The sequence below is a fragment of the Cebus imitator genome, unplaced genomic scaffold (assembly GCF_001604975.1).
Source record: "Cebus imitator isolate Cc_AM_T3 unplaced genomic scaffold, Cebus_imitator-1.0 Scaffold318, whole genome shotgun sequence".
Classification (NCBI taxonomy): Eukaryota; Metazoa; Chordata; class Mammalia; order Primates; family Cebidae; genus Cebus; species Cebus imitator.
In genome coordinates this window covers 602,082-625,135 of record NW_016107633.1, presented here as the reverse complement: position 1 = coordinate 625,135, position 23,054 = coordinate 602,082, and the positions used below count along the sequence as shown (strand labels likewise).

Below are 23,054 nucleotides of genomic sequence, written 5' to 3'. Positions count from 1 at the left end.
TGGCTCAAGCCTGTAATCCCAGCACTTTGGGAGGCCGAGGCGGGTGGATCATCAGGTCAAGAGATCGAGACCATCCTGGTCAACATGGTGAAACCCCGTCTCTACTAAAAATACAAAACATTAGCTGGGCATGGTGGCGCGTGCCTGTAATCTCAGCTACTCAGGAGGTTGAGGCAGGAGAATTGCCCGAACCCAGGAGGCGGAGGTTGTGGTGAGCTGCGATCGCGCCATTGCACTCCAGCCTGGGTAACAAGAGCGAAACTCCGTCTCAAAAAAAAAAAAATAAACAAAAATAAAAAATAAAAGATACTGGATAATAGGCGATATTGTTGGTGGGTGCCTCCTGATGTAGCAAAAGGATAGAAAAGCGCACAGGGGTCAGGTACACTGGCTCACGCCTGTAATCCCAGCACTTTGGGAGGCCGAGGCGGATGGATCACCTGAAGTCAGGAGTTCGAGACCAGCCTGGCCAACATAGTGAAATCCCATCTCTATTAAAAATACAAAAATTAGCGGGACGTGGTGGCGCGTGCCTGTAATCCCAGCTACTCCGGAAGCTGGGGCAGGAGAATTGCTTGAACCCAGGAGGCAGAGGCTGCAGTGAGCCAAGATGGAGCCATTGCACTCCAGCCTAGGTGACAGAATGAGACTCCATCTCAAAAAAAGAAAAAAGTAAGATACAGGAGAACACGCATATGGTGACCACAGCCATAAAAGTTGTAAAAGAGCAAAATTAACGTTATTGTGTGTGAAGATGTTTAGGTAGCTGTCCCTGCAGAGGGAATAGCTCGTGCCAAGTCCTGGGGCAGGAGGCAGGAAGGTGCCTGGTGCGTTAGAACAGCGGGAAGGCTGGATGGAGGGTGTGAGCCAGGAGACGAGCTGAAGTCAGGGAGCTGACAGGGGCCTTGGGTGCCAAGGTGAGGACTTTGCTTTCACCTGGAGCGAGGTGCAGCCAGGGCAGGGCTCTGAGCCAGGAGGGTCGTTACCCGACTCAGGTGATCCCAGGCTCTCTCTGGCTGCAGGTGAGAACAGACAGTGGGGGTAGAGACGGGAGTGGGGAGATCAGGCAGGAGACTGCTGAAATGTCCAGGCAGGAGATGATGGAGGCTGGGCCAGGGTGTGGACAGTGGAAGAAGAAGAGTTTGGAATCCGGAGCGATTTGATTTTATACGTGGAGCCCACAGGGCTTGTGACAGATTGGATGTGGGTATGAAGGAAAGGAGAGGGTCAGGGAAGTTCTGAAGTTCTGGGTCTGCCATTCACCAAAATGGAGAAGTCAGGTGGGGTTCTTTTGCAGGAGGAAGGGAAGGGTTGATGGCGGGGGATGGGAAGGGAGATTTTTTTCAAAAGAGGCAGGAACAGCCTACCCTGGAGAAGGCTGGGGAGCCCCGGCCCCGGAGCTGTGAGGTGGGACTCACGTTTCTGTGTGGTTGGGCCAGGAGTCCGGGACACCATCTGAGTCTGACCTCTGGCAGAGTGGGGGATGCAGGTTCTGGAGTCAGAGCAGGATAGAATCCAACTCTCCCGCCTACTTGCCGGGTGACCCCAACAAGTCACTTCCCATCTTACAGGCCGGGCTTCTCCTTCCGTAAAAGGACTGATTTTGCCCGTTCCTGCGCTGTCCCCGGGAGAAAGCCCTTACCACCGAGTCAGTGGGACCCCCGCACTGGGGTGATGAGCCCAAGGTCTCCGCACAGATAACGCCAGGGAGGCTGGATTCTGACTTGGTACTTGGCCTGGTTAACCGGGACCGGGAAGCCCCTAGAAATGGGGTCACGGGACCTCCTGGGACCAGGAACTCGGGCTCAGAGACTGGGAGGGGAAAGGAGGAGGAGGCCAACCGGCCCCATCACTTCCCGCCAGTTTCGGGCCTCCTCCCCCATACACACACCTAGGTTTCCCAGAATCTTCAGTCCTCCCCACCTCCGCCCAGGCTCTCAGGTTCCTCCCTGGGGGGTTCAGGAGCTCCTGGCCTGGGGCATAGTAGTTGCTGGGGACCCTTTTCGGGGTACGAGGGGAGGGGGCTCCCCAGCCTGCAGCTGCCTCCACAGTGTTTGGTTTTAATAAAGTCTCTATGTCTCCTGCTCTGTCTCTCTGCCCCTCTCTTGCCCCTTCTCTGTCCAGTCCCTCTCTCCCCCGCCTCTCCCTCCTTCTAGGCCTCGGCGGCCCCTCCCTGCCTTCCCTCCGGGGCGGGGGGCGGCGCCGTGACGCGGCGGGGCGGGGGCAGGAAGGGGGTGTCGCTGACGCCGCGGCGGCCTCCGGCGGCTCCGGCCTTTTGTGCGGGCGGCTGGGTCTGGTGGGGGCGGCGGCCGCGGAAGGCCAGGCTGGTGCCCTCCGGGGACGCCCCGCGCAGCCCGGCCCTGCCCTGCCCTGCCCTGCCCTGCCCTGCGCCCGGGGCGCGCCCGCAGCGCCGCATCCATGTTCGAGTAAGGACCGGGCGGCCGAGGCTCGGGGACCGGGAGCGCTGGGGGCTCGGGAGGCGGGGGAGCGCGGCGGCTGCGGAAGTTGGGGTCCTCTGCACGTGGCCCGGGCCGGGACGATCGGGGTGGGGGCGGGGCAGGAGGGTCCCCGGGCAAGGGGTGCAGCTCGGGGGTGGGGCGCGGGCGCGGGCGCGGGGTAGGGCCCGAGGTCTGGGTCGCCACTGCCGACCCGCAACGCGCTGGGTTGCGGGGTTTGGCTGGGAGCCCCCGGGCTCATCTGGCAGGGAGGGCCTCCAGGACTGAGACCCCCTTGGCTGGGAGGTGAGGGGTGAGTGCGAGGCCGAACCGGGGGCTCCGGCCTGGGATGGAGGGAAGCTCGGGACCAGCCCAGGCCCACAGGCCGCGGAGCCCTGGGCGCGCCGGGAGCAGCTGCCTCCCGGCTGGGCCCCCTCCCACCGTCTCGCGGCTGCCGGGGTGGGGGCTTCCTGCGTCTCCCCAGACCGCCTGCTTCACATAATGGGGGACGGGGGCTCCTGTGTGTTCAGAATTGACTTCTTACTCTCCTTCCGGTCCAGGTGGGCGCGTGTGAATTGTCTTGCAAGTGTGTGTACATGTGTCTGGGGCTGCTAGCCTGCAGCAGCTTTGGGCCCCTGACGGGGTACCCTAACTTACCGTTAATTCTGACCGTGGCTCTGTGTGTTACTGTAAGTTACCTGTGTGTTTCTAGGCTCCAAGTCTGTGGCTGTGAGCTGCTGGTTGTGTGGTGTCGTGTGTCTCATTCCATCTGTGGCTCTCTGTGCAAATATAAATTACCCCTGTGTGTCTAAGTGTAACGTTGGAAGTGTGTGTACACGTGTCTGGAGCTATTGTGTGTAGCAATCTCCTTAGGCTGTGTGTTTTACCCACTAATTTCATCTGTGGCTCCAAGCATCGCCTGTAAGTTACCAGTGTGCATCTCATTGTGACTTAGTGGTGTGTGTACAGGTGTGCCTGGGGCTCTGTAGGTTCTGCCGTGACCCTCTGTGCCTGCATATGCCTGTAATTTAGCTCTGAAACGCTTTTTTTTGAGACACAGTCTGGCTCTGTTACCCAAGCTGGAGTGCAGTGGCACGATCTCGGCTCACTGCAACCTCCGCTTCTCAGGTTCAAGACATTCTCCTGCCTCAGCCTCAGCACCCACCACCACACCTGGCTAATTTTTTGTATTTTTAGTAGAGACAGGGTTTCACCATGTTGGCCAGGCTGATCTTGAACTCCTGACCTCAGATGATCTGCCCACCTCAGCCTTCCAAAGTGCTGGGATTACAGGCGTGAGCCACCGTGCCCGGCTTGGAACTCTTATTTAACTCTGTGTTACTGTAAGTTACCCGTGTGTGTCCATTCGTGACATTGTTGTGTGTCTAAGGCTCTGTGGGTGTGGCTGTAATTTACATCTGATTCCATCTTTGTGTGAACATTCCTTTGTGTACCCCTTTGTGACAGCGTTGAGTGGTGCCCAGGCCTCTCTTTGTAAAGCTGAATCCCTCTGTGGTTTTGTGTGTGTGCGAACAGCGTGAGACCCCTTGTGGCTCTCTGTGGGCCTGGGACCCTCCCTCCGAAGACTCTAAACTACCCAGGGTACTCTGGAGGCAATAATGGTAACTGCCGTTGTCCATCTGACAGTTAGTAAAGCATGTGCCACGCATTATTCCACTGCCTGGCAAGTGTGTCCTGGAGATCCACGCCCCCCTTGACGGCATTATTCCTAAGTCCTGCTTGGCTGTGTGAGCATCGGGGCTCCCCCCAGCCACAGCCACTGATACCTTCCACCCCTTGCCACTTTATTTTTTATTTATGTTTTTCTTGTTTTAGAAGCAGTCTTGCTCTGTTGCCCAGGCTGGAGTGCAGTGGTGTGATCTTGGCTTACTACAACCTCCACCTCCCGTGTTCAAGTAATTCTCCTGCCTCAGCCTCCTAAGTGGCTGGGATTACAGGGTGTGCCACCACGCCCGGCTAATTTTTGTATTTTTTGTAGAGATGGAATTTCACCATGTTGGTCAGACTGGTCTTGAACTTCCGACCTCAAGTGATCTGCTCGGCCTCCCAGAGTGCTGGGATTACAGGTGTCAGCCACCACACCCAGCCCCTTGCCACTTAGGAATTAGTCTTTGCTCTGCCTTCCCCACCAGATGGTGAGCCCTGTGCGGGCACAGGGACACTGAGTCGGGATGTGTTGGCTGATTATGGGACCTGGTTTACCTGGGACTGTGTATATGTCACCTGGGGTTCTTTGGGACCAGTCTTTCACAGTATGGCTCTCTGTAACTGTGAATGTTACTTGTCTTCGGCTATTTGCCGAGATTTCCTCGTGGCTATGTGTGCGAATATGATTTATCCAGACTGCCCTGTATCTGTGTGCACGAATGCATCTGGCTAACTTTTCTGGGAAATTGCCGTGTGACTGTAGCAGACTAGCAATCTGCAGGGGTGTGTGTGTGTGTGTGTGTGTGTGTGAGATTACTCTGTGGCTCTCTGACTGTAGCATTCCTGTGATGCTGTTGCTCTGTCCATGTGTGTGCATATGTGAGAGAGACGGAGAGAGAGGAAAGAGACTCCTTGCAATCGTGGGGAAATGCAGTTTGTCCCTGACACCTACTGTGTGACTCTCATTGAGTTTCCCTTTTAATGCACACTTGTGGATGCATCTGCCCTTTTCTGACCAGAGGCGGCTCAGGGTCGTTGGGACCTGGGAAGTTGAAGGTCAGGTGTCTGCAGTAGCAAAACTGCGGCACTTCTGAGTCTCCCCACCCCGTAACAGTCCTCCATGCTCTTCCCTTCTCTCTGCCTTCAGCCTGGTTGGGCGGCCCCAGGGCCCACCCTTGAGCACTTCCTCTTTGCCCAGCCCAGGAACAAAAACTGGGGGTGTGGTCCTTGCCCTGTCTGCCTGCCTTGAGCCTCTCCTCAGGCTTCCTGCCCCTAGACCTGCGGGTGCTGGGAAAGTAGGGCAGGTCTGCGTTTCAGGCTAGAGGGCTGAGAAGAGTAGGCTGGGGAGGATGTGGTCCCTGCTGCTTAAGAGTCCCTCCCTGCTCACTAGTGCCGTCTGGGTGAGGCCAGACTCCTGCCTGAGGCCCCCAGGCCTGTGCAGCTCTGCTGCTCCTCAGCCCCACGGGTCACCTCCCTCTTGCTCAGACCTGCCAGACTCAGTCCTGTCCCTGAACTTGATGTTCTGCACCTGGAACCGTCTTCTCCCAGCCTTTGCCACATCTGTTCTTTGTCCTCCGGGTTCAAATGGGGGCCGTGTTCAGGGAGGCTTTTGCTGACTCTTACTAAAGACGTGGGCTGGGCACAGTGGCTCATGCCTGTAATCCCAGCACTTTGGAAGGCCGAAGTGGGAGGATTGCCTGAGTTCAGGAGTTTGGGACCAGCCTGGGCAACATAGCAAGACCCCATTTCTACCAAAAAAAAAATATTAAAAATCAGCTAGGCATGGTGGTGCGAGACTGTAGTCCCAGCTACCTGGGAAGCTAAGGTTGGGGGATCACTTGAGCCCAAGAGTTTGAGCCTGGAGTGACCTGGGAGGCTGAGGCTTGAGAACTGCTTGAGCCCAGGGGTTCAGAGCTGCAGTTAACTATGATTTCACCACCGTACTGCAGCCTGGGCGACAGCCTGAGTGTAACCCTGGCTCTAAAAAGATGTTTAAAAGAAGGAAACCATCTCTGCCCGCCTACTTGTCCCATCTTTATCTGTGTGGTCCTCAAACTTGAACGTGAACCAGAATCTCTGGCTCCACCCCGGTTCCGACGCAGGAGGTTGGGAGTGGGTCCTGGCATCTGCCTTTCAGACACTTTCCAAGTCCTGCCTGCTGTTCTCTGGGTCCCATACTGAGCCGCACTGCTTTATGGCATTCACCAGTGTCTGGGGTCGCCATCCCTGTTCATTTGTTTTCTTACCGATGGTCTGTGTCTCCCTGTTACAGCGTCAGGTCCCTGCAGGTAGAGGCGTGCATCAGCTTTGCTCACTTCCTTTTGGCAGGTGCACAGTATTTAGAGGTGAAAGGCTGGAGTTGGGGGTCAGTCATGGAGGCTCCTAACACCAGGTGTAGGTGCTTGTGAGGTCCCCGTCAGGGTCAGCAGTGTCGTGGACAGCGGTACACTGGGCTGGCAGCTGGGCTGTACACTCCATGTTAGTCTGCCCAACCCTGCGGGAGGGAAAGCAGTGTCATCAAACCAGGTACCTTCCAGGTCCTGGGCTTTGTGGATCTCACCTTACCTACTCCTTCATGCAAACCTAGGAGGTGGGCACTGTTATTCCCATCATACCCAAGAGGAAACTGAGGCACAGGAGGGTTCAGACACTGGGTGAGGTTCACACGAAAAGGAAGCGGCAGCACTTGACTGGAAGCTCCTTGGATTGTGGGGCCCACACTCCAGGCTGCTACCCCCGAGACCTGGTGGTCCAAGGAGCCGTGCACCTGCTGGAACCCAAGTTCTATGAGGGGCGGGGAGGAGGGCCGATCACCCACATCCCCAGTGGCAAGTGCTCATGGAACACCTGTGTGCCAGGCCCACTCTAGGTGATGGGGACACATCCTATGGATGGGTGAGAAGGATAAAAACTAGAGGGAAATACTGAAGGTCCCAGGAAGCAGCAGGGAGATGTGCTTCAAAGAAAGAGAAGGGGGGGGGGGGTGGGGAGGGTGGGGTAGGGATGTTAAATAGGGAGGTGGCCAAGGTGTCCACTGAGCAGAGACCCAAGGGAAGTGGGGTAGCCCTGTGGATGTGGATGTCTTGGAGGAAGGGCATCTTGAGCAGAGGCACCGGCCAAGGCCGGAGCTGGGAGAGGGAGCGCAGGGCTGATGAGGGCAGAGAGGGACCAGCCAGGGGGGCCCTGATGGGCTCAGGTGATCCCAGGCTCCCTCCCGCTGCAGGTGGGGGCAGGGACAGGAACAGGGAGACCAGAGAGATGGGTGCTGAGATGGCCCAGGGCAAAGGCGGTGGCCTGGGGCACCGGCTATTATTTTATTCATTTGTTTTATTCCACAAATTTATTTTACAAGTGAATTTACGTGAATGCCTACCCTGCATCCTGTCCGCACTGTGCTGGGGACAGAGCAGTGACCAAGGTGACCCCCAGGCTTGCCATCAGGGAGTCTGAAGACCTGTGAGGGACTTGGACTTGTCATCAGATGGTGACAGCCCAGAGTAGTCCGGGATGGGCTGCTCAGGGAACCGTGGGTCATGCGTGAGCTGAAGTCCTGAAGGACACACAAGGATTTGCTAGGCAAAGAAGATCTGTGGTCTGGACAGAGGGAATGGTATATGTTAAGGCTTGCAATGAAGAGAGACAATTTTGAGTTGCCTCAAGTGGCAGAGGGAATACCACCTGCACCCCAGAATAGATGAAGGTCCCCAAGTGGGAATCCTGCCTTGAAATAAACCAGGCCCGTGGCCAGGCACGGTGGCTCATGTCTGTAATCTCCTAGCACTTTGGGAGGCTGAGGTAGGTAGATTGCGTGAGCTCAGGAGTTTGAGACTAGCCTGAGCAACATGGTGAAACCCCATCTCTACTAAAATACAAAAAAATTAGCCGAGCATGGTGGTGTGCGCCTGTAATCCCAGCAACTCGGGAGGCTGAGGCAGGAGTATTGCTTGAACCTGGGAGGCGGAGGTTGCAGTGAGCTGAGATCATGCCACCGCACTCCAGTCTGGGTGACAGCATGAGACTTTGTCTCCAGAAAAGAAAGAAAAACGAAATAAACCAGGCCTGTATCCTATGGCAAGTGGGTCACCGCTTTGAGCCAGTTTCCTCCTCTGTGAAGCAGGGATGGTTCATCGTATCAAAGGCAGCAGCTTGAGAAATAATACAGTTAATCACATGGAGAGCTTGATGTAGTTCCTGATAAGGAGTCAACAAAGAATGTCCTTTTCAAGTTCCCGACGCCATCCCCGCAGTCCTTATTACAGTTGGTGTTTGCACAGTCAACTTGGGAGTGTCCTGTTTGCTCAGTGCTTGCCTCCCCACCAGAAGGCTGATTCGCCAAGGCCAGGGACTGTGACCGGCGGGCTCTGCTTGTGCCAGCTCCAGCCAGTGGGCAGATTCTTCATTTAGCTCCTGGTGTTTATTGAGCATTCGCTATGTGCCATGTACAGTTTTGGGCTCTAGGGACCCGGTGGTAACCAAGACCTCCTGAAAGTCACAGTCTGGGCAAACAGACAAGCAGGGCACTTCAGATAGTCTGGGGTGTGGCGATGGAGGTGCCTGCCTCAGGCTGGGTGACGGGGAAGGAGAACATTTGAGCTGAAGGGGACAGAGCCGGGAATGCTGGGGCCGTGGAAGGACATTCAGGTGGAGGGACTCGAAGTGTGGAGGCCTTGGCCTGGGAACGAGGTTGGAGAGCTTAGGGACAAAATGGGGCTGGGATGGCCTGAGTGGAGGGAGGACAGGGAGAGGGAGGACATGAGGTCAGCGAGGTGCCAGGGCCAAATCGCCACGCCAAGGTGAAGTCTTTCCTTTTACCTGGAGTGAGGTGCAACCAGGGCAGGGCTCGAACCTGACTCAGGCGGTCACAGACCCCTCTGGTTGTAGGACACCAGGGAAGAGGCCGCTGGGATGTCAAGGATGGAGGTGATGGAGGCTGGAGCAGGGAGAAATTGGTATAAAAATAATGGAAATAGGCTGGGTGCAGTGGCTCACTTCTGTAATCCCAGCACTTTGGGAGGCTGAGGTGGGCAGATCACGAGGTCAGGAGTTCAAGACCAGCCTGGCCAACATGGTGAAACCCCATCTCTACTAAGAATATAAGAATTAGCTGGGCATGGTGGTACGTGCCTGTAATCCTAGCTACTTGGGAAGCTAAGACAGGAGAATCGCTTGAACCGGGACCCGGGAGGTAGAGGTTGCAGTGAGCTGAGATCACACCACTGCACTCCAGCCTGGGTACAAAACAAACAAACAAACAAATAAATAAAGGAAATAGGGCTGGGAGCAGTGGCTCATACCTGTAATCCCAGTGCTTTGGTAGTGTCTGAGGTGGGAAGATCACTTGAGGCCAGGAGTTGAGAACAGCCCGGGCAACATAGCTAGACCACATTTCTACAAAAGATATTTTAAAATTAAAAAAAAGTGACGCAGTGGTGTCCACCTGTAGTCCTAGCTACCCAGGAGGCTGATGCAGGAGGATCACGAGCCCAGGAGCTCAAGGCTGCAGTGAGCCGTGATTGCGCCACTTCACTCCAGCCTGGGTGACAGAGTGAGACCCTGTCTCTACAAATAAAAATAAACAATGGAAATAGATTTTGAAATGAGAGATGAGGGAAATAAAGAAATTAAGAAAGATGCTCAGGGTTTTAGCTCCAACAACTGAGTGGAAAGTCGGTGTTCAATAAATATTTGTTTGAAATACTAAGTTAATTTTAAAAATAGCAGGTGTAGGCCAGGTGTGGTGACTCACGCCTGTAGTCAAGTCCCATCACTTCAGGAGGCCAGATGGGCAGATCACTTGAGGTCAGGAGTTTGAGACCAGCCTGGCCAACATGGTAAAACCCCATCTCTACTAAAAATGCAAAAGTTAGCTGGGCGTGATGGTCCGAGCCTGTAGTCCCAGCTACTCTGGAGGCCGAGGCAGGAGAATCACTTGAACCTGGGAGGCCAAGGTTACAGTGAGCTGAGATCACACCACTGCATTCCAGCCTGGGCGTCAGAGCAAGACTCCGTCACACAAAAAATAAAAAATTAAATAAAAAGTAGCAGATGTTGAGAGCTCGCTAGCAGATATCGTTGAGAGCTATTAGAATTACTTTACATAGGCTGGGCGCGGTGGCTCATGCCTGTAATCCCAGCACTTTGGGAGGCTGAGGCTGGAGGATCGCTTGAGGCCAGGATTTTGAGATCAGCTTGGGCAACTTGGGGAGACCCCATCTCAAAAAAAATTAAAGTAGGCCTGGCTCAGTGGCTCATGCATATAATCCCAGCACTTGGAAAGCTGAGGTGGGCAGATCTCGAGGTCAAGAGTTCGAGACCAGCCTGGCCAACATGGTGAAACCCATCTACTAAAAATACAAAAGTTAGCCAAGTGTGGTGGCAGGAGCCTGTAGTCCCAGCTACTCAGGAGGTTGAGGCAGGAGAATCAGTTGAACCCAGGAGGCGGAGGTTGCAGTAAGCCGAGATCACACCACTTCACTCCAGTTTGGGTGACAGAGCAAGACTCCGTTGCAAAAAAAAAAAAAAAGGTAAAATAACAAAGGAAGTGCTTTACGTGTCCTGATTTGTGTAAGCCCCAGACAACCAGATGAGGCCATGTATTTCTCGTCCCTGGATGACTGATGAAGTAGCTGTAGCACGGAGATGTTAAGGAGCGCCGTCTGAGTCTCACGGCTGGGAAGAGGAACAGGATGGCTGGGTGGGTGCGTGTGTGTCCGAGGATCAGCGGGCTGATGAGTGGGCCACTGAAAATAGGCCCGTCCCCGATCCCCAGCCTGTTTCTCCCAGTAACACTCCTCTTCCTGCCCCCCAGCACCACACCCCACTCTGGCCGGAGCACGCCAAGCAGCTCCCCATCGCTCCGCAAGCGGCTGCAGCTCCTGCCCCCAAGCCGGCCTCCACCTGAGCCAGAACCAGGCACCATGGTGGAGAAGGGGTCGGATAGCTCCTCAGAGAAGGGTGGGGTGCCCGGGACTCCCAGCACCCAGAGCCTAGGCAGCCGGAACTTCATCCGCAACAGCAAGGTTGGTGCAAGCCCAGGTTGGGTGGGGAGAGGGGTGGGAGGGGGGGCCGTCGGGTGATCTGGGGGTTCATCCTGACTTCTCTTCTTTCCCTTGCAGAAGATGCAGAGCTGGTACAGTGTAAGTTTCTGGGCAAAGGGCTTGCTGGCGGGCTGGGAGGACAGGGTGCTGGGCCAGGAGCCCCAGGCTGCAGCAGTCAAGGGGTGTATGCTGGGATTGAGTGGGTGCAGAGCTAGGGTCACATTCTGTGCTATTATTTATGTGCTGTGTGACCTTGGATGAGTTACTTAACCTCTCTGGGCCTCTCCCTGTCCTTGAGAAACAGCCCCACCTTACAAGTCTGAAGGGAATGTGGAATGAGTCAGTGATGCCGGTGGATGCTTGATACAGGGCCTGGCTTGCATAGGAAATCTGTAATTGGCAGCTGCCATTGTGGTTACTCGTGTGTCGTGTGTAGTGGAACCCGTCAGGGACGTAAGAGACTGAGGGGATTCTGGGAGCTTTGTGGGGCAGAATTGGGAGTGTGAACCCCCGTCCAGATTCTCACCTCCCAAACTTCCCCCAGATGCTGAGCCCCACTTACAAGCAGCGTAACGAGGACTTTCGGAAACTGTTCAGCAAACTCCCTGAAGCAGAACGCCTCATCGTGGGTGAGTCCTGGACCCCAGTCACGGCTCCTAGCCCAGCCCTATGGCTCCCTGCTGGCCGGCGGGTGCTGGCACAGCCCCGTGACTCAGGTGTCCTCCTGTCTGTCCCCGGCCACTCTCAGATTACTCCTGCGCCCTGCAGCGTGAGATCCTGCTGCAGGGCCGCCTCTACCTCTCCGAGAACTGGATCTGCTTCTACAGCAACATCTTCCGCTGGGAGACCACGGTGAGCCCACGGCTGTGTGGGGCGCAGGGGCGGAGGCCACCAAGGCCAAGCCCTACTCTGCTCCTCTTGACCCTCCTGCTGTCCTCAGATCTCCATCCAGCTGAAGGAAGTGACGTGTCTGAAGAAGGAAAAGACGGCTAAGCTGATCCCCAACGCCATCCAGATCTGCACGGAGAGCGAGAAGGTGACGGAGGAGCCAGTGACGGGACCACACAGTCCTCCATCTCAGCAGGCCACCTCCCCCAACCACGCAGAGCCCGTTTTTTCTGTGCCCTGAGTTCTCTCCGAGCTGTCCCCTCTCTCTGTTCTCCCGGCCAGGCTCCCATCACCCCTGACCTGATCCCTGCACCAGCCTCTCTTCTCTTTCCCCGAAACCTGTCACCTCACACAGCTGCTCAGGAACAGCAGAAATAGTAAAACTCTTCCATGTATGTGGTGCCTCAGCCGCCCCTCCCCTCGTAAGTCTCCCCTGATGTTGTGTCCCGTCCCTGTCATTGTGGCCTCGTGTCCGTTGGTTGCAAGATGGCTTTCTCACCAGCAGCGCAACAAGGAGGGGGCAGGCATGAGAGATGCTTCCCTGCAGACTTCCCTTTGTGTTGTGTTGGTTGAAAGTGGATCTGGCCAGGTGCAGTGGCTCATGCCTGTAATCCCAGCAGTTTGGGGAGGCTGAGGTGGGAGGATTCCTTGAGCCCAGGAGGTCGAGGCTAGCCTAGACAACATAGTGAGACCCTGTCTCTATTTAAAAAAAAAAAAAAAAAAAAATTGCCAGGCGGGGTGGCTCACACCTGTAATCCCAGAACTTTGGGAGGCTGAGGTGGCCAAATCACGAGGTCAGGAGATAGGGACTAGCCCTGGCTAACACGGTGAAACCCCGTCTAATAAAAATACAAAAATCAGCCAGGTGTGATGGTGCATGCCTGTAATCCCAGCTACTCAGGAGGCTGAGGCAGGAGAATCGCTTGAACCCAGGAGGTGGAGGTTGCAGTGAGCCGAGATCACGCCACTGCATTCCAGCCTTGGTGACAGAGCGAGAGTCCATCTTTAAATAAATAAATAAAGGGCCGGGTGCGGTGGCTCACGCCTATAATCCCAGCACTTTGGGAGGCCGAGGCGGGTGGATCACGAGGTCAAGAGATTGAGACCGTCCTGGTCAACATGGTGAAACCCCGTCTCTACTAAAAATACAACAAATTAGCTGGGCATGGTGGTGCGTGCCTGTAATCCCAGCTACTCAGGAGGCTGAGGCAGGAGAATTGCCTGAACCCAGGAGGCGGAGGTTGCGGTGAGCCGAGATCGTGCCATTGCACTCCAGCCTGGGTAACATGAGTGAAACTCCGTCTCAAAAAAAATAAATAAAATAAAATAAATAAATAAATAACCAGGTGTGGTGGCACACACCTGTAGTCCCAGCTACTCACTCAGGCTGAGACGGAGGATGGCTTCAGCTCAGAAGGTTGAGGCTGCAGTGCACTGTGATCACGTTACTGCATTCCAGCCTGGGTGACAAAGCCAGACCCTGTCTCAGAAGAAAAAAAAAAAAAATCAACTGACTATTCTTAGTGGCAAAGGAGGCTGGGAAAATTCCCTGGGCTTCCCCATCACAGCCCAGCCCCTCTGGGCTGACCCTGTCTGGAGATGCGTCAGTCCCCTCCCTGGACTAGGAGCTCTGAGTACAAGGCCAGGGGCTATCTCTCCATCCCCGTGATTCTGGCATTGTCCAGCGCAGGGCCGGGCGCAGGACAGGTGTTTTGTGGGGTAATGCAGGGGTGAATTAATGGATTCATGGGGACAAAGATGTGGCATCAGTGCAGATGAGGGTGGTGCCTACTGCCTCTGTCCTGGCCTCTCCCGCACCTGCTCACACCTCTCTCTTCCCTCACAGCATTTCTTCACTTCCTTCGGGGCCCGTGATCGCTGCTTCCTCCTCATCTTCCGCCTCTGGCAGAATGCACTGCTTGAAAAGGTAGGCCTGGGTGAGGCCTGGGTGGGGACGGGGGGCTGCCAGGGGGACCGTGAAGCCAGGGGCTCCAGAACTTGCTGAGCTGGAGGCAGCCTTGGCTCTTCTCCGTGGGCACCAGGCCCAGTGCACCTGCAGCTCCTCCCTGGGCCCCACCTGACTCTGAAGCTGAGTTTCTGGCAAAGGGACATGGATTTGTGTAAACTGTCATAATTCTTCCCTGGGGCTGAGAATGATTTTCACCCTGAACAAAATCCAGGTTCCGCTGGCAGTGGGGGAGCATGGATAGATGGTGGATGGTTGTCACAGGGATATGGGCTATGGCCGGCCCCACAGCACCTTAGAAAGCCCCAGCCCTGTCCTCAGTCTGAGCGGCACTCACAGGCTGCCTTCTCAGATGCTCCGATTTCCCTGGGGCTGGCAGAAGCACTGAGGGTCCCATTCCGCAGCCTGAGAGACGGACAGCGCACTCAGGCCCTAAGGAGGACAGAACAGAGCCCCGGGGTTCCAGCCCTATCCCCTAGGGCAAGTGATTGAACCCCATCTGTCAAATGGGGGCCATCCCCACTTCATAACACCCAGAATTGGGCCCAGAATAAATAGTCATGTCAGCTCTCATGAGCAGAGTGATTCACTCCCTGGCCACTGGCCCCCGCCCCCGGCTGTAGAACAAGCTCCCTTAGGGTCACATCTCGGCACTGCCACATCCTGGCTGGATCTTGGCATGTCACCTGGCACTTCTCAGCGCCATTGTTTTGAAGACACAGTGACTTAGCACATCTGTAAAGTGGTTAGGAGAACGCACCTAGTTGACAAGGCAGCAAATGTCTGCTGCTGTGATCACTTGCTGTTATCTGCTGTGATCACAGCCACTCTGGCAAGCCTATGGCTCCCGAGGACACCTGGGAAAAGATCTGGGCGGGGGGCAGGATGGCATGGGGTGGGAGCCTCAGCCCTGGAGTCTGGCAGGGCTTGACCAAGTCACTTGAACCTTGAACGCATGACTTTCCCTACATGCCTTCCCTTCCCTGGGCCTCTGTATTCTCTGTAAAAATGGGAACATTCATGGCTGGGCATGGGGGCTCACGCCTGTAATCCCAGCACTTTGGGAGGCTGAGGTGGGTGGATCATGGTGCCCACAAGGTCAGGAGTTCAAGACCAGCCTGGCCAACATTGGGAAACCCTGTCTCTACCAAAAACATAAAAATAGCCGGGCGTGGTGACACACACCTGTAATCCCAGTGACTCGGGAAGCTGAGGCAGGAGAATCGCTTGAACCCCGGAGGCAGAGGTTGCAGTGAGCTGAGGTCACACCACTGCACTCCAGCCTGGGTGACAGAGCCAAACTTCATCTAAAAAAAAAAAGTTATTAAAAAAAGTGGGAACATTCTCTGGCCAGAGTATTGTGGGAGGCAGGAGGCATAAGTGCTGGCTGCAGGGCCTGGAGGGGCTGTACAGGGGGTTTCCCACGTGTTGGGGCCAGGTCTGGGGCGGGAGCTCGTGGCTGCCTCCTTGTGGAAGCCAGGGGAACTGCAGAGGCCAAGGGCTGGTGAGGAATCTGGCAGGCCGGGCTCTGGCTGGGGTGAGATGGAGGCCAACCCCAGATCCCACCTGCCCAGACGCTGAGTCCCCGAGAGCTCTGGCACCTGGTGCATCAGTGCTACGGCTCAGAGCTGGGCCTCACCAGCGAGGATGAGGACTACGTCTGCCCCTTGCAGCTAAACGGTCTAGGGTGAGTTGGAGGTCAGGGGAGGTTGCAGGGTTCTGGGAAGAACAGGATGGGCCGTGTGCAGAGTACCTGGAGTGCTGGGGGGCCTGAGGTGGTTGTACGAAGTCTGTGGGATCCAGGAGGGTGTGTGGGGTCTCAAGGACACAGCAGTCCCGCTTCCTCCCCTTCCCTGCAGGACCCCCAAGGAAGTGGGAGATGTGATCGCCCTGAGTGACATTACCTCCTCAGGGGCAGCTGACCGCAGCCAGGAGGCGAGCCCGGTGGGTTCACGCCGTGGCCGTGTCACCCCCAACCTTTCCCGAGCCAGCAGTGACGCAGACCACGGGGTGAGCAGTGGGTGGAAGGGGGCGTGATACTGAAAGGAAGAGACAGAGGAGGGCTGGGAGTGCAGTGGGAGAAGGACAGCCTGACAGATTTGGAAGGGAATGGACAGAAGGGGCAGGGAAGGGGTGGATGGAGGAACAGGACGGGGGTGGGAAGACGGGCATGGGACAGATAGGGAAAGAGAGACAGGAAAGAGAGGGGACAGACAGAAGGGGAGGGACATGGGTGGATGGATGAAGCAGGAGACAGACGGACAGGACAGGACAGGCAAGAAAGCTTATGGCCCAGGCATCTGAGACAAGCCTGGCAGGGGCTGAGAGGGGTCCCATGTGGGTGGCCCCAGGCCGATCGAAGCTCTGCCGGGAGCCTTCGGTGCGTACACCACCCAAGGTGGATGCATACGGTGCGTACACCATCCTGGAGTCCTTGTGGCCAGTGTGGACCTGGGGGCCCTGGGGCTGGGTTGGAGGTGGCCAAGGCTACATCAGGCCTTTCTCTGCAGGCAGAGGAGGACAAGGAGGAGCAGGTAGACAGCCAGCCAGACGCCTCCTCTAGCCAGACAGTGACTCCGGTGGCTGAACCCCCAAGCACAGAGCCTACCCCACCTGACGGGCCTGCCACCCTGGGCCCCTTGGATCTGCTGCCCAGCGAGGAGCTGTTGACGGACACGAGTAACTCGTCTTCATCCACTGGAGAGGAAGGTGAGGCAGGTGGGCAGGATTCGTTCGCCTCCCGTACTTGTAAGCCTCGCTCAGCCTTGAGCAACGGGATGGATTAGCTCACGGCTCCGAGAATCCAGGTGCAGGCGGGATGGCGTTCAGGCGCTGTTTCTAGAAATCTGTCTTTAGCTCTGCTTTGAAGGCAGCATGGCAAGGTGAACGCAAGCACGGACTGAAGGCAGCTTGCTGGGGTTCAGATCCTGGCCACACTGTTCCCGTACCATCTCACGCGGGCAGATTGTGTAACTTCTCTGAGCTTTGCTTTCCTTCCCTGAAAATGGGGTTAACAATGATAATACCCACTTCATAGGGTTTTGTTAAGAGAATGAAACGAGGCTGGGCGCGGTGGCTCACTCTTATAGTCCCAGCACTTTGGGAGGCCGAGGCAGGAGGATCGCTAGGTGTGGTGGTGCACAGCTGTAGTCCCAGCTATTTGGCAGAGCAAGGCAAGAGGATCTCGTGAGGCCAAGAGTTTGAGACAAGCCTGGGCAACATAGTGAGACCCCTGTCTTTACAAAAGATTAAAAAAAAATTAGCCAGGCATGGTGTCATGCACCCTGTGTAGTTTCAACTACTAGGGAGGCAGAGGCAGGAGGAATGCTTGGGCTCAGGAGCTGGAGGCTGCAGTGGGCTTTGATTGCACCACTGTACTCCAGCCTGGGCAGCAGAGCAAGATCTTATCTCTAAAATGAACAAAGGGAGAGAAGGAAGTGATTTCATGACTTTTAGCATTTCCATGATCATTATTCATTTTCTCTCTCCACTAGTTCTCAGGTAGCCTCTACTCTTGTCTCTTACAGGGCAGAGATGACTGCCCCAGACCAGCCCAATGAGAGAGAGCAGCCTATTTTTTCCATTGTCTACAGCTGACACCTAGGGTTGGCTCTGATTGCTCCACCTTGAGAGCGTGCCTGCGACTGAGCCAATCACTGTGGTTGAGCAGCTGGGCCTGGGTCACACACTCACCCCGGAACCAACTGCTGTGCTCCTAGGCTGATGCTCCCAGGGGCATGTGCTCACCCCATAATGAACCCCTGTGGTTTCAGTCGCAGGGCCTAGGTGTGTTTTCTACCCAGAACCAAGCACGGTGGCTCTGACGGGCTGGGCCTGGGGCAGATGCCCACCCTCAGCCCATCCCTGAGTCAGGAGGGCTCTATGTCAGTGTCCTGCTCTGACCCAGGAGGTTGAGCCTGCTCATGCACCCTACAAGGCCTGGGAGTGGAAAGGCGTGGCCTGCGGTGGGAGGGAGGGAGGAGTAGAGGCCGTCATCACCCCGAACCCTCCTCTGTCTGCAGCGGACCTGGCTGCCCTGCTTCCCGACCTCTCCGGCCGCCTCCTCATCAACTCCGTCTTCCATGTGGGCGCGGAGCGGCTCCAGCAGATGCTCTTCTCGGACTCGCCCTTCCTCCAGGGCTTCCTGCAGCAGTGCAAGTTCACAGGTCAGCGGGGGCGGGGGCGCATGAAGGAGAGGCCAAGGTGATGCAGGTGCAGGGGAGGGGTGAGGAAGGGTAGCCCAGGACACAGGAGGGCACTGGTAGCCGGTGGAGCCGGGCGGGGTGGTGAAAAGCAACATCTGTGAGACCAGAAGCAGTTCTGCTTCTTACTAGCTGGGTAGGCTTGGGTGGGATTCTGAGACTCCCTGTGCCTCAGTTTCTCCTTCTGCATAACGGGGTATGGTAATAGTACCTGGCTTATTGGTTCTCATGAGAACTAAATGAGTTTATACTAGAAAAACACCTAGAACAATATAATAAAAAGAATTTAATAAATACAAATTAAGAGGCTGTGGCAGGGCTTATGCCTGTAATCCCATCACTTTGGGAAGCTGAGGTGGGAGGATCACTTGAGGTCAGGAATGCGAGACCAGCCTGGGCAACATGGTGAAATCTCCTCTACTGAAAATACAAAAATTAGCCGGGTGTGATGGCGCATGCCTATAGTCCCAGCTACTCGGGAGGCAGGAGCAGGAGAATTGCTTGAACCTTGGAGGTGGAGGTTCCAGTGAGCTGAGATCTCGACACTGCACTCCACGCTGGATGACAGAGTGAAACTCTGTCTCAAAAAAAAGGGGCTTGGGGGGGCAGCTGGGCAAGGTGGCTTATGCCTGTAATCCCAGCACTTTGGGAGGCCAAGGTGGTGGATCACCTGAGGTCAGGAGTTAGAGACCAGCTTGGCCAACATGGTGAAACCCCATCTCTACTAAAAATACAAAAAATTAGCTGGGTGTGGTGACGGGCACCTGCAATCCCAGGTACTGGAGAGGCTGAGGCAGGAGAATCACTTGAACTCGGGAGATGAAGGTTGCAGTGAGCCAAGATCGTGCCATTGCACTCCAGCCTGGGCAACAAGAGCAAGACTCTGTCTCAGAAAAAGAAAAAAAAAGGAAAAAAAGGATGGGGGGGTGCCAAGGCAATAAGATCATGTCAGCCCAGAAGTTTGAGACCAGCCTAGGCAACATAGTGAGACCCAGTCTTTACAAAAATAAAAAAACTAGCTGAGCGTGGTGCTGTACACCTGTAATCCCTGCTACTCTGGAGGCTGAGGCGGGAGAATTGCTTGAACCTGCGAGGTGGTGGTTACAGTAAGCCGAGATCGTGGACTGCACTCCAGCCTGGTCGACAGAGCGAGACTCCATCTCAAAAAGAAACAAACAAATAAATAACATTAAAAAGGCTCCTGAGGCCTCCCCAGAAGGCAGATGCCAACATCATGCTTCCTGTACAGCTTGTGGAACTTCGAACCATTAAACCTCTTTATAAGTTACCAAGCCTCAGGTATTTATCGTAACGTAAGAACGGCCTAATGCAGAGCTCCTCAGCCTGACACGCCACCCCGTTTAGGACATAAGCATAGTTTTGGGGTCCTTGTAGCCCCCCCCAACACAAGGCACAGTCTTCGTGATTCTGCAGGGGATACATGTCTCATCAATATAGAAAAAGAAATAAAGAGAAACTCGCATCTGACGCACTCCGGCCCAGCTTGAATCTCTTTCATAGCCTCCCAAGTTCCTTGGCTGTCCCCGTGCCAACCCTTCAGCCTCACTCAGCTCTGTGGCTGCCCCTCTCCATATCTGGCTGCCCCGTCCCAGCCTCAGGGGACTCCCAGTGTCAGCCTCCCAGGCTCCTCCGCCCCACCCCCTTCCTTCCCTCCTCAGTTCCTCCTTCAGGTCTTGGTTTGGATTTCGCCTCCTCCTGGCAGCCTTCCCTGACCCTCCTCAGATGGCAGATACCCCCAGACGCTCAGCCTCTGCCCTTAACTCAGCACGCTGGTAGTGTGTGGTCTTCATGTAGATATTCCTGTTGTTCCCAAGAGATTCTGGGTCTCAGGACAGGAGTTCATCTATCCTGGTCTCCCACTGGCCTCCAAGCCCTGCACAGGCCTGACAGGGTAGACATTAAGTGTGTGATCATTAGCATGTATTTTTTTTGATTCGGGGTCTCGCTGTCGCCCCGGCTGGAGTGCATTGACGTAATCCTGGGTCACTGTAGCCTCTGCCTCCCGGGTTCAAGCGATTGTCCTGCCTCAGCCTGAAGTGGCTGGGATTACAGGCACCCGCCACCACGCCAGGGTAATATTTGTATTTTTAGTAGAGACGGGGTTTCACCAGGTTGGCCGGGCTGGTCTCGATCTCTTGCCTTTAGTGATCCGCCCCCCTTGGCCTCCGGAAGTGCCGGGATTAGAGGTGTAAACCACCATGCCTGGCTGCCTCAGGGAGCTTTTGATGATGGTGGAAGGCAAAGGTGGAGCGTGTGAGAGAGAGTGCCACACACTTAAATGACCAGATCTCAGAAAAACTCACTATCATGAAGACAGCACCAAACCATGAGGAATCCGCCCCCATGATCTAAACACCTCCTGCCAGGCCCCACCTCTAGCACTGGGGATTACAATTCAACTTGGAATTTGGGCAGGGACAAATCACCAAACTATACCAAACTCAGACTCTGTCCTCGGGGTACTGGGGAGCTGTGAAGTGTTCTAGGAAGAGAAGGGGTAGACTCAGGCTTGGCATTACCAAGATGCCCCTGGACTAGATGAGGAGACTGAGGTCAGACACTCAAGGGAAGACTGGGCAGGCAAAAATGGGCTGAACGAGGAGTGAAGCTTGGGAGATTTGGTGAACGCGGTGGAGGTAACAAACTAGGGGTCTGACTACAGGGTGTCCAGGGCAAGGCCTAGCACTCCAGTGGGAGCCTGGAGCGCCCCTGAGGGGGGACCTGGGAGATGCAGCAGGTTTGGAGAGATGTTGAGGCCATGTGGGGCTCCGTGGGTTCAAGGGGTCCGGGGACCTTCCAGGGGAAGGCGTTGAGAAGATTGTGGGTCCAATGCTCAGGGCAGAAGCCAGGATGGGTGCAGAGGGGGAAACTGAGGCTGCAGCAGTGGATGAGATGGTCCTACCCCAACAGCTAAGGTTTTAGGCTCCTGGAAGAAAGGTGGGGACACAGGAAGGGTGGGGATTGGGCCAAGTCCCCAGAGAGATATCCCAGAAGTCTGAGTCTTGTGGCCTTTGGGCAGAGGACTGGGGTGTGGTCTCATGCTGCTCCTCCCTCCGCCAGACGTGACTCTGAGCCCCTGGAGTGGGGACAGCAAGTGCCACCAGCGCCGGGTGCTGACGTACACCATCCCCATCAGCAACCCGCTGGGCCCCAAAAGCGCCTCCGTGGTGGAGACACAGGTGGGCCAGGTGGGGTGGCCGGGTGGGTGGGGCAGCCGGGTGGGTGTGGTGGGGTGGCCCTGACTCCCCCGGCCCTGTCCCTGCAGACGCTGTTCCGGCGTGGCCCCCAGGCTGGCGGGTGTGTGGTGGACTCCGAGGTGCTGACGCAGGGCATCCCCTACCAGGACTACTTCTACACTGCCCACCGCTACTGCATCCTGGGTCTGGCCCGGAACAAGGCGAGGCTCCGGTGAGTGGTGGCTGGCCCCTGCATCCCATGCCCTGGTGGCCCCAGGGCCCCTGTCCACTCCTCAAGTCAGCAGCAGAGTGTTGGTTCCCACCCTGGTGGAGGAACAAAAGCGTGGGGTTCCTGAGGCCCTTGTGTGCCGAATAGTGGAGGGTGGGAAAAGCGTGGCCCTGGGACAGCTCCTCCCATCTCAGAGACAGTTTGAGCCTCAAGATCCCGAGGACACAGCAGCAAAGCCAGGCAATGTCACCTCTCTCAGGGAGCTCATATTCAAGTGAGGAATTAGACAATAGAGAAATAGGAAAATCTGGCTGGGTGTGGTGGCTGATGCCTATAATCTCAGCACTTTGGAAGGGTGAGGTGGGCGGATCACTTGAGGTCAGGAGTTCGAGACCAGCCTGGCCAACATGGCAAAAACCCATCTTTATTAAAAATAGAAAAATTAACCGAATGTGATGGTGAGCGTCTGAAGACCCAATGACTTGGGAGGCTGAGGCAGGAGAATTCCTTGAACCTGGGAGGTGGAGGCTACAGTGAGCTGAGATCGCACCACTGCACCCCAGCCTGGGTGACAGATGAGACTTCATTTCAAAAAAAAAAAGAGAAAGAGAGAGAAATAATTAGGAAAATCTGCTACAGAACATCCACTGACAATTAGGGCTACGGAGAAAAACGAAGAAAACGTGGCAGGTTATAGAAGCAGGGGCATGGAGCCTTTTACACCTGATACGCTGGTCAGGGAGGGGCCTGCTGGGAAAGAAATTTTTCACCAAGAACCTGAAGGAGCGGAGAGCAACTCATTTGGGACCGTGGGTGCAAAGGCCCTGAGGCAGGGGTGTGGGTAGTGGCTGGGGTGGAGCAAGATGGGGTGAGTAGGAGGTGAGATTCAAGTGGAGAACCAGGACCTGACGCAGTGGCTCACACCTGTAATCCCAACACTTTGGGAGGCTGAGGCAGGAGGATCACTTGGGCCCAGGAGTTCGAGAGCAGCCTGGGTAACATAGTGAGGCCCTGTTTCTTAAAAAAAAAATTTTTTTTTAATTAGCCAGGACTGGGCGCCATGGCTCACACCTGTAATCCCAACACTTTGGGAGGTCAAGGCAGGTGGATCGCTTGAGGTCAGGAGTTCGAGACCAGCCTGGCCAACATGGTGAAACGCTGTCTCTACTAAAAATACAAAAATTAGCCGGGCATGGTGGCGCACATCTGTAATCCCCACTACTTGGAAGGCTGAGGCATGAGAATCACTTGAACCTGGGAGGCAGAGGTTGCAGTGAGCTGAGATTGTGCCACTGCACTCCAGCCTGGGTGACAGAGTGAGACTCCGTCTCAAAATAAAACAAAAAAATTAACCAGACATGGTGGAGGTTGCAGTGAGCCACGATCATGCCATTGCACTTCAGCCTGGGCGACAAGGCAAGACCCTGTCTCA

The 23,054-nt window shown here is 55.6% G+C and overlaps 1 protein-coding gene and 1 long non-coding RNA gene across 12 annotated transcripts in view; one reads left to right on the top strand and one right to left on the bottom strand.

Annotated features, from left to right (window-relative positions):
- Positions 1–2,104, bottom strand: part of LOC119467692 — a 17,700-nt gene extending 15,596 nt beyond the window's left edge. For both annotated transcript variants that reach the window (XR_005196285.1, XR_005196286.1), the window contains exon 1: positions 1,419–2,104. This is a non-coding gene — a long non-coding RNA (uncharacterized LOC119467692). The remainder of the gene's footprint in view (positions 1–1,418) is intronic.
- GRAMD1A (GRAM domain containing 1A) overlaps positions 1–23,054 on the top strand; it is a 32,032-nt gene that overhangs the window by 3,601 nt on the left and 5,377 nt on the right. For 2 of the 10 annotated variants that reach the window (XM_017504192.2, XM_017504193.2), the window contains exons 1-13: positions 2,266–2,426; positions 10,912–11,122; positions 11,219–11,239; positions 11,685–11,769; positions 11,889–11,992; positions 12,081–12,176; positions 13,875–13,955; positions 15,569–15,681; positions 15,854–16,004; positions 16,505–16,703; positions 18,017–18,160; positions 21,278–21,396; positions 21,483–21,625. In XM_017504192.2, the coding sequence (XP_017359681.1) occupies positions 2,419–2,426; positions 10,912–11,122; positions 11,219–11,239; positions 11,685–11,769; positions 11,889–11,992; positions 12,081–12,176; positions 13,875–13,955; positions 15,569–15,681; positions 15,854–16,004; positions 16,505–16,703; positions 18,017–18,160; positions 21,278–21,396; positions 21,483–21,625 (1,475 nt within the window). In that variant the 5' untranslated portion in view covers positions 2,266–2,418. Of the gene's footprint in view, positions 1–2,265; positions 2,427–2,635; positions 2,996–10,911; positions 11,123–11,218; positions 11,240–11,684; positions 11,770–11,888; positions 11,993–12,080; positions 12,177–13,874; positions 13,956–15,568; positions 15,682–15,853; positions 16,005–16,504; positions 16,713–18,016; positions 18,161–21,277; positions 21,397–21,482; positions 21,626–23,054 lie in introns of those variants that run through there. The other 8 variants (XM_017504184.2, XM_017504187.2, XM_017504186.2 and 5 more) reach the window with 6 other exon arrangements.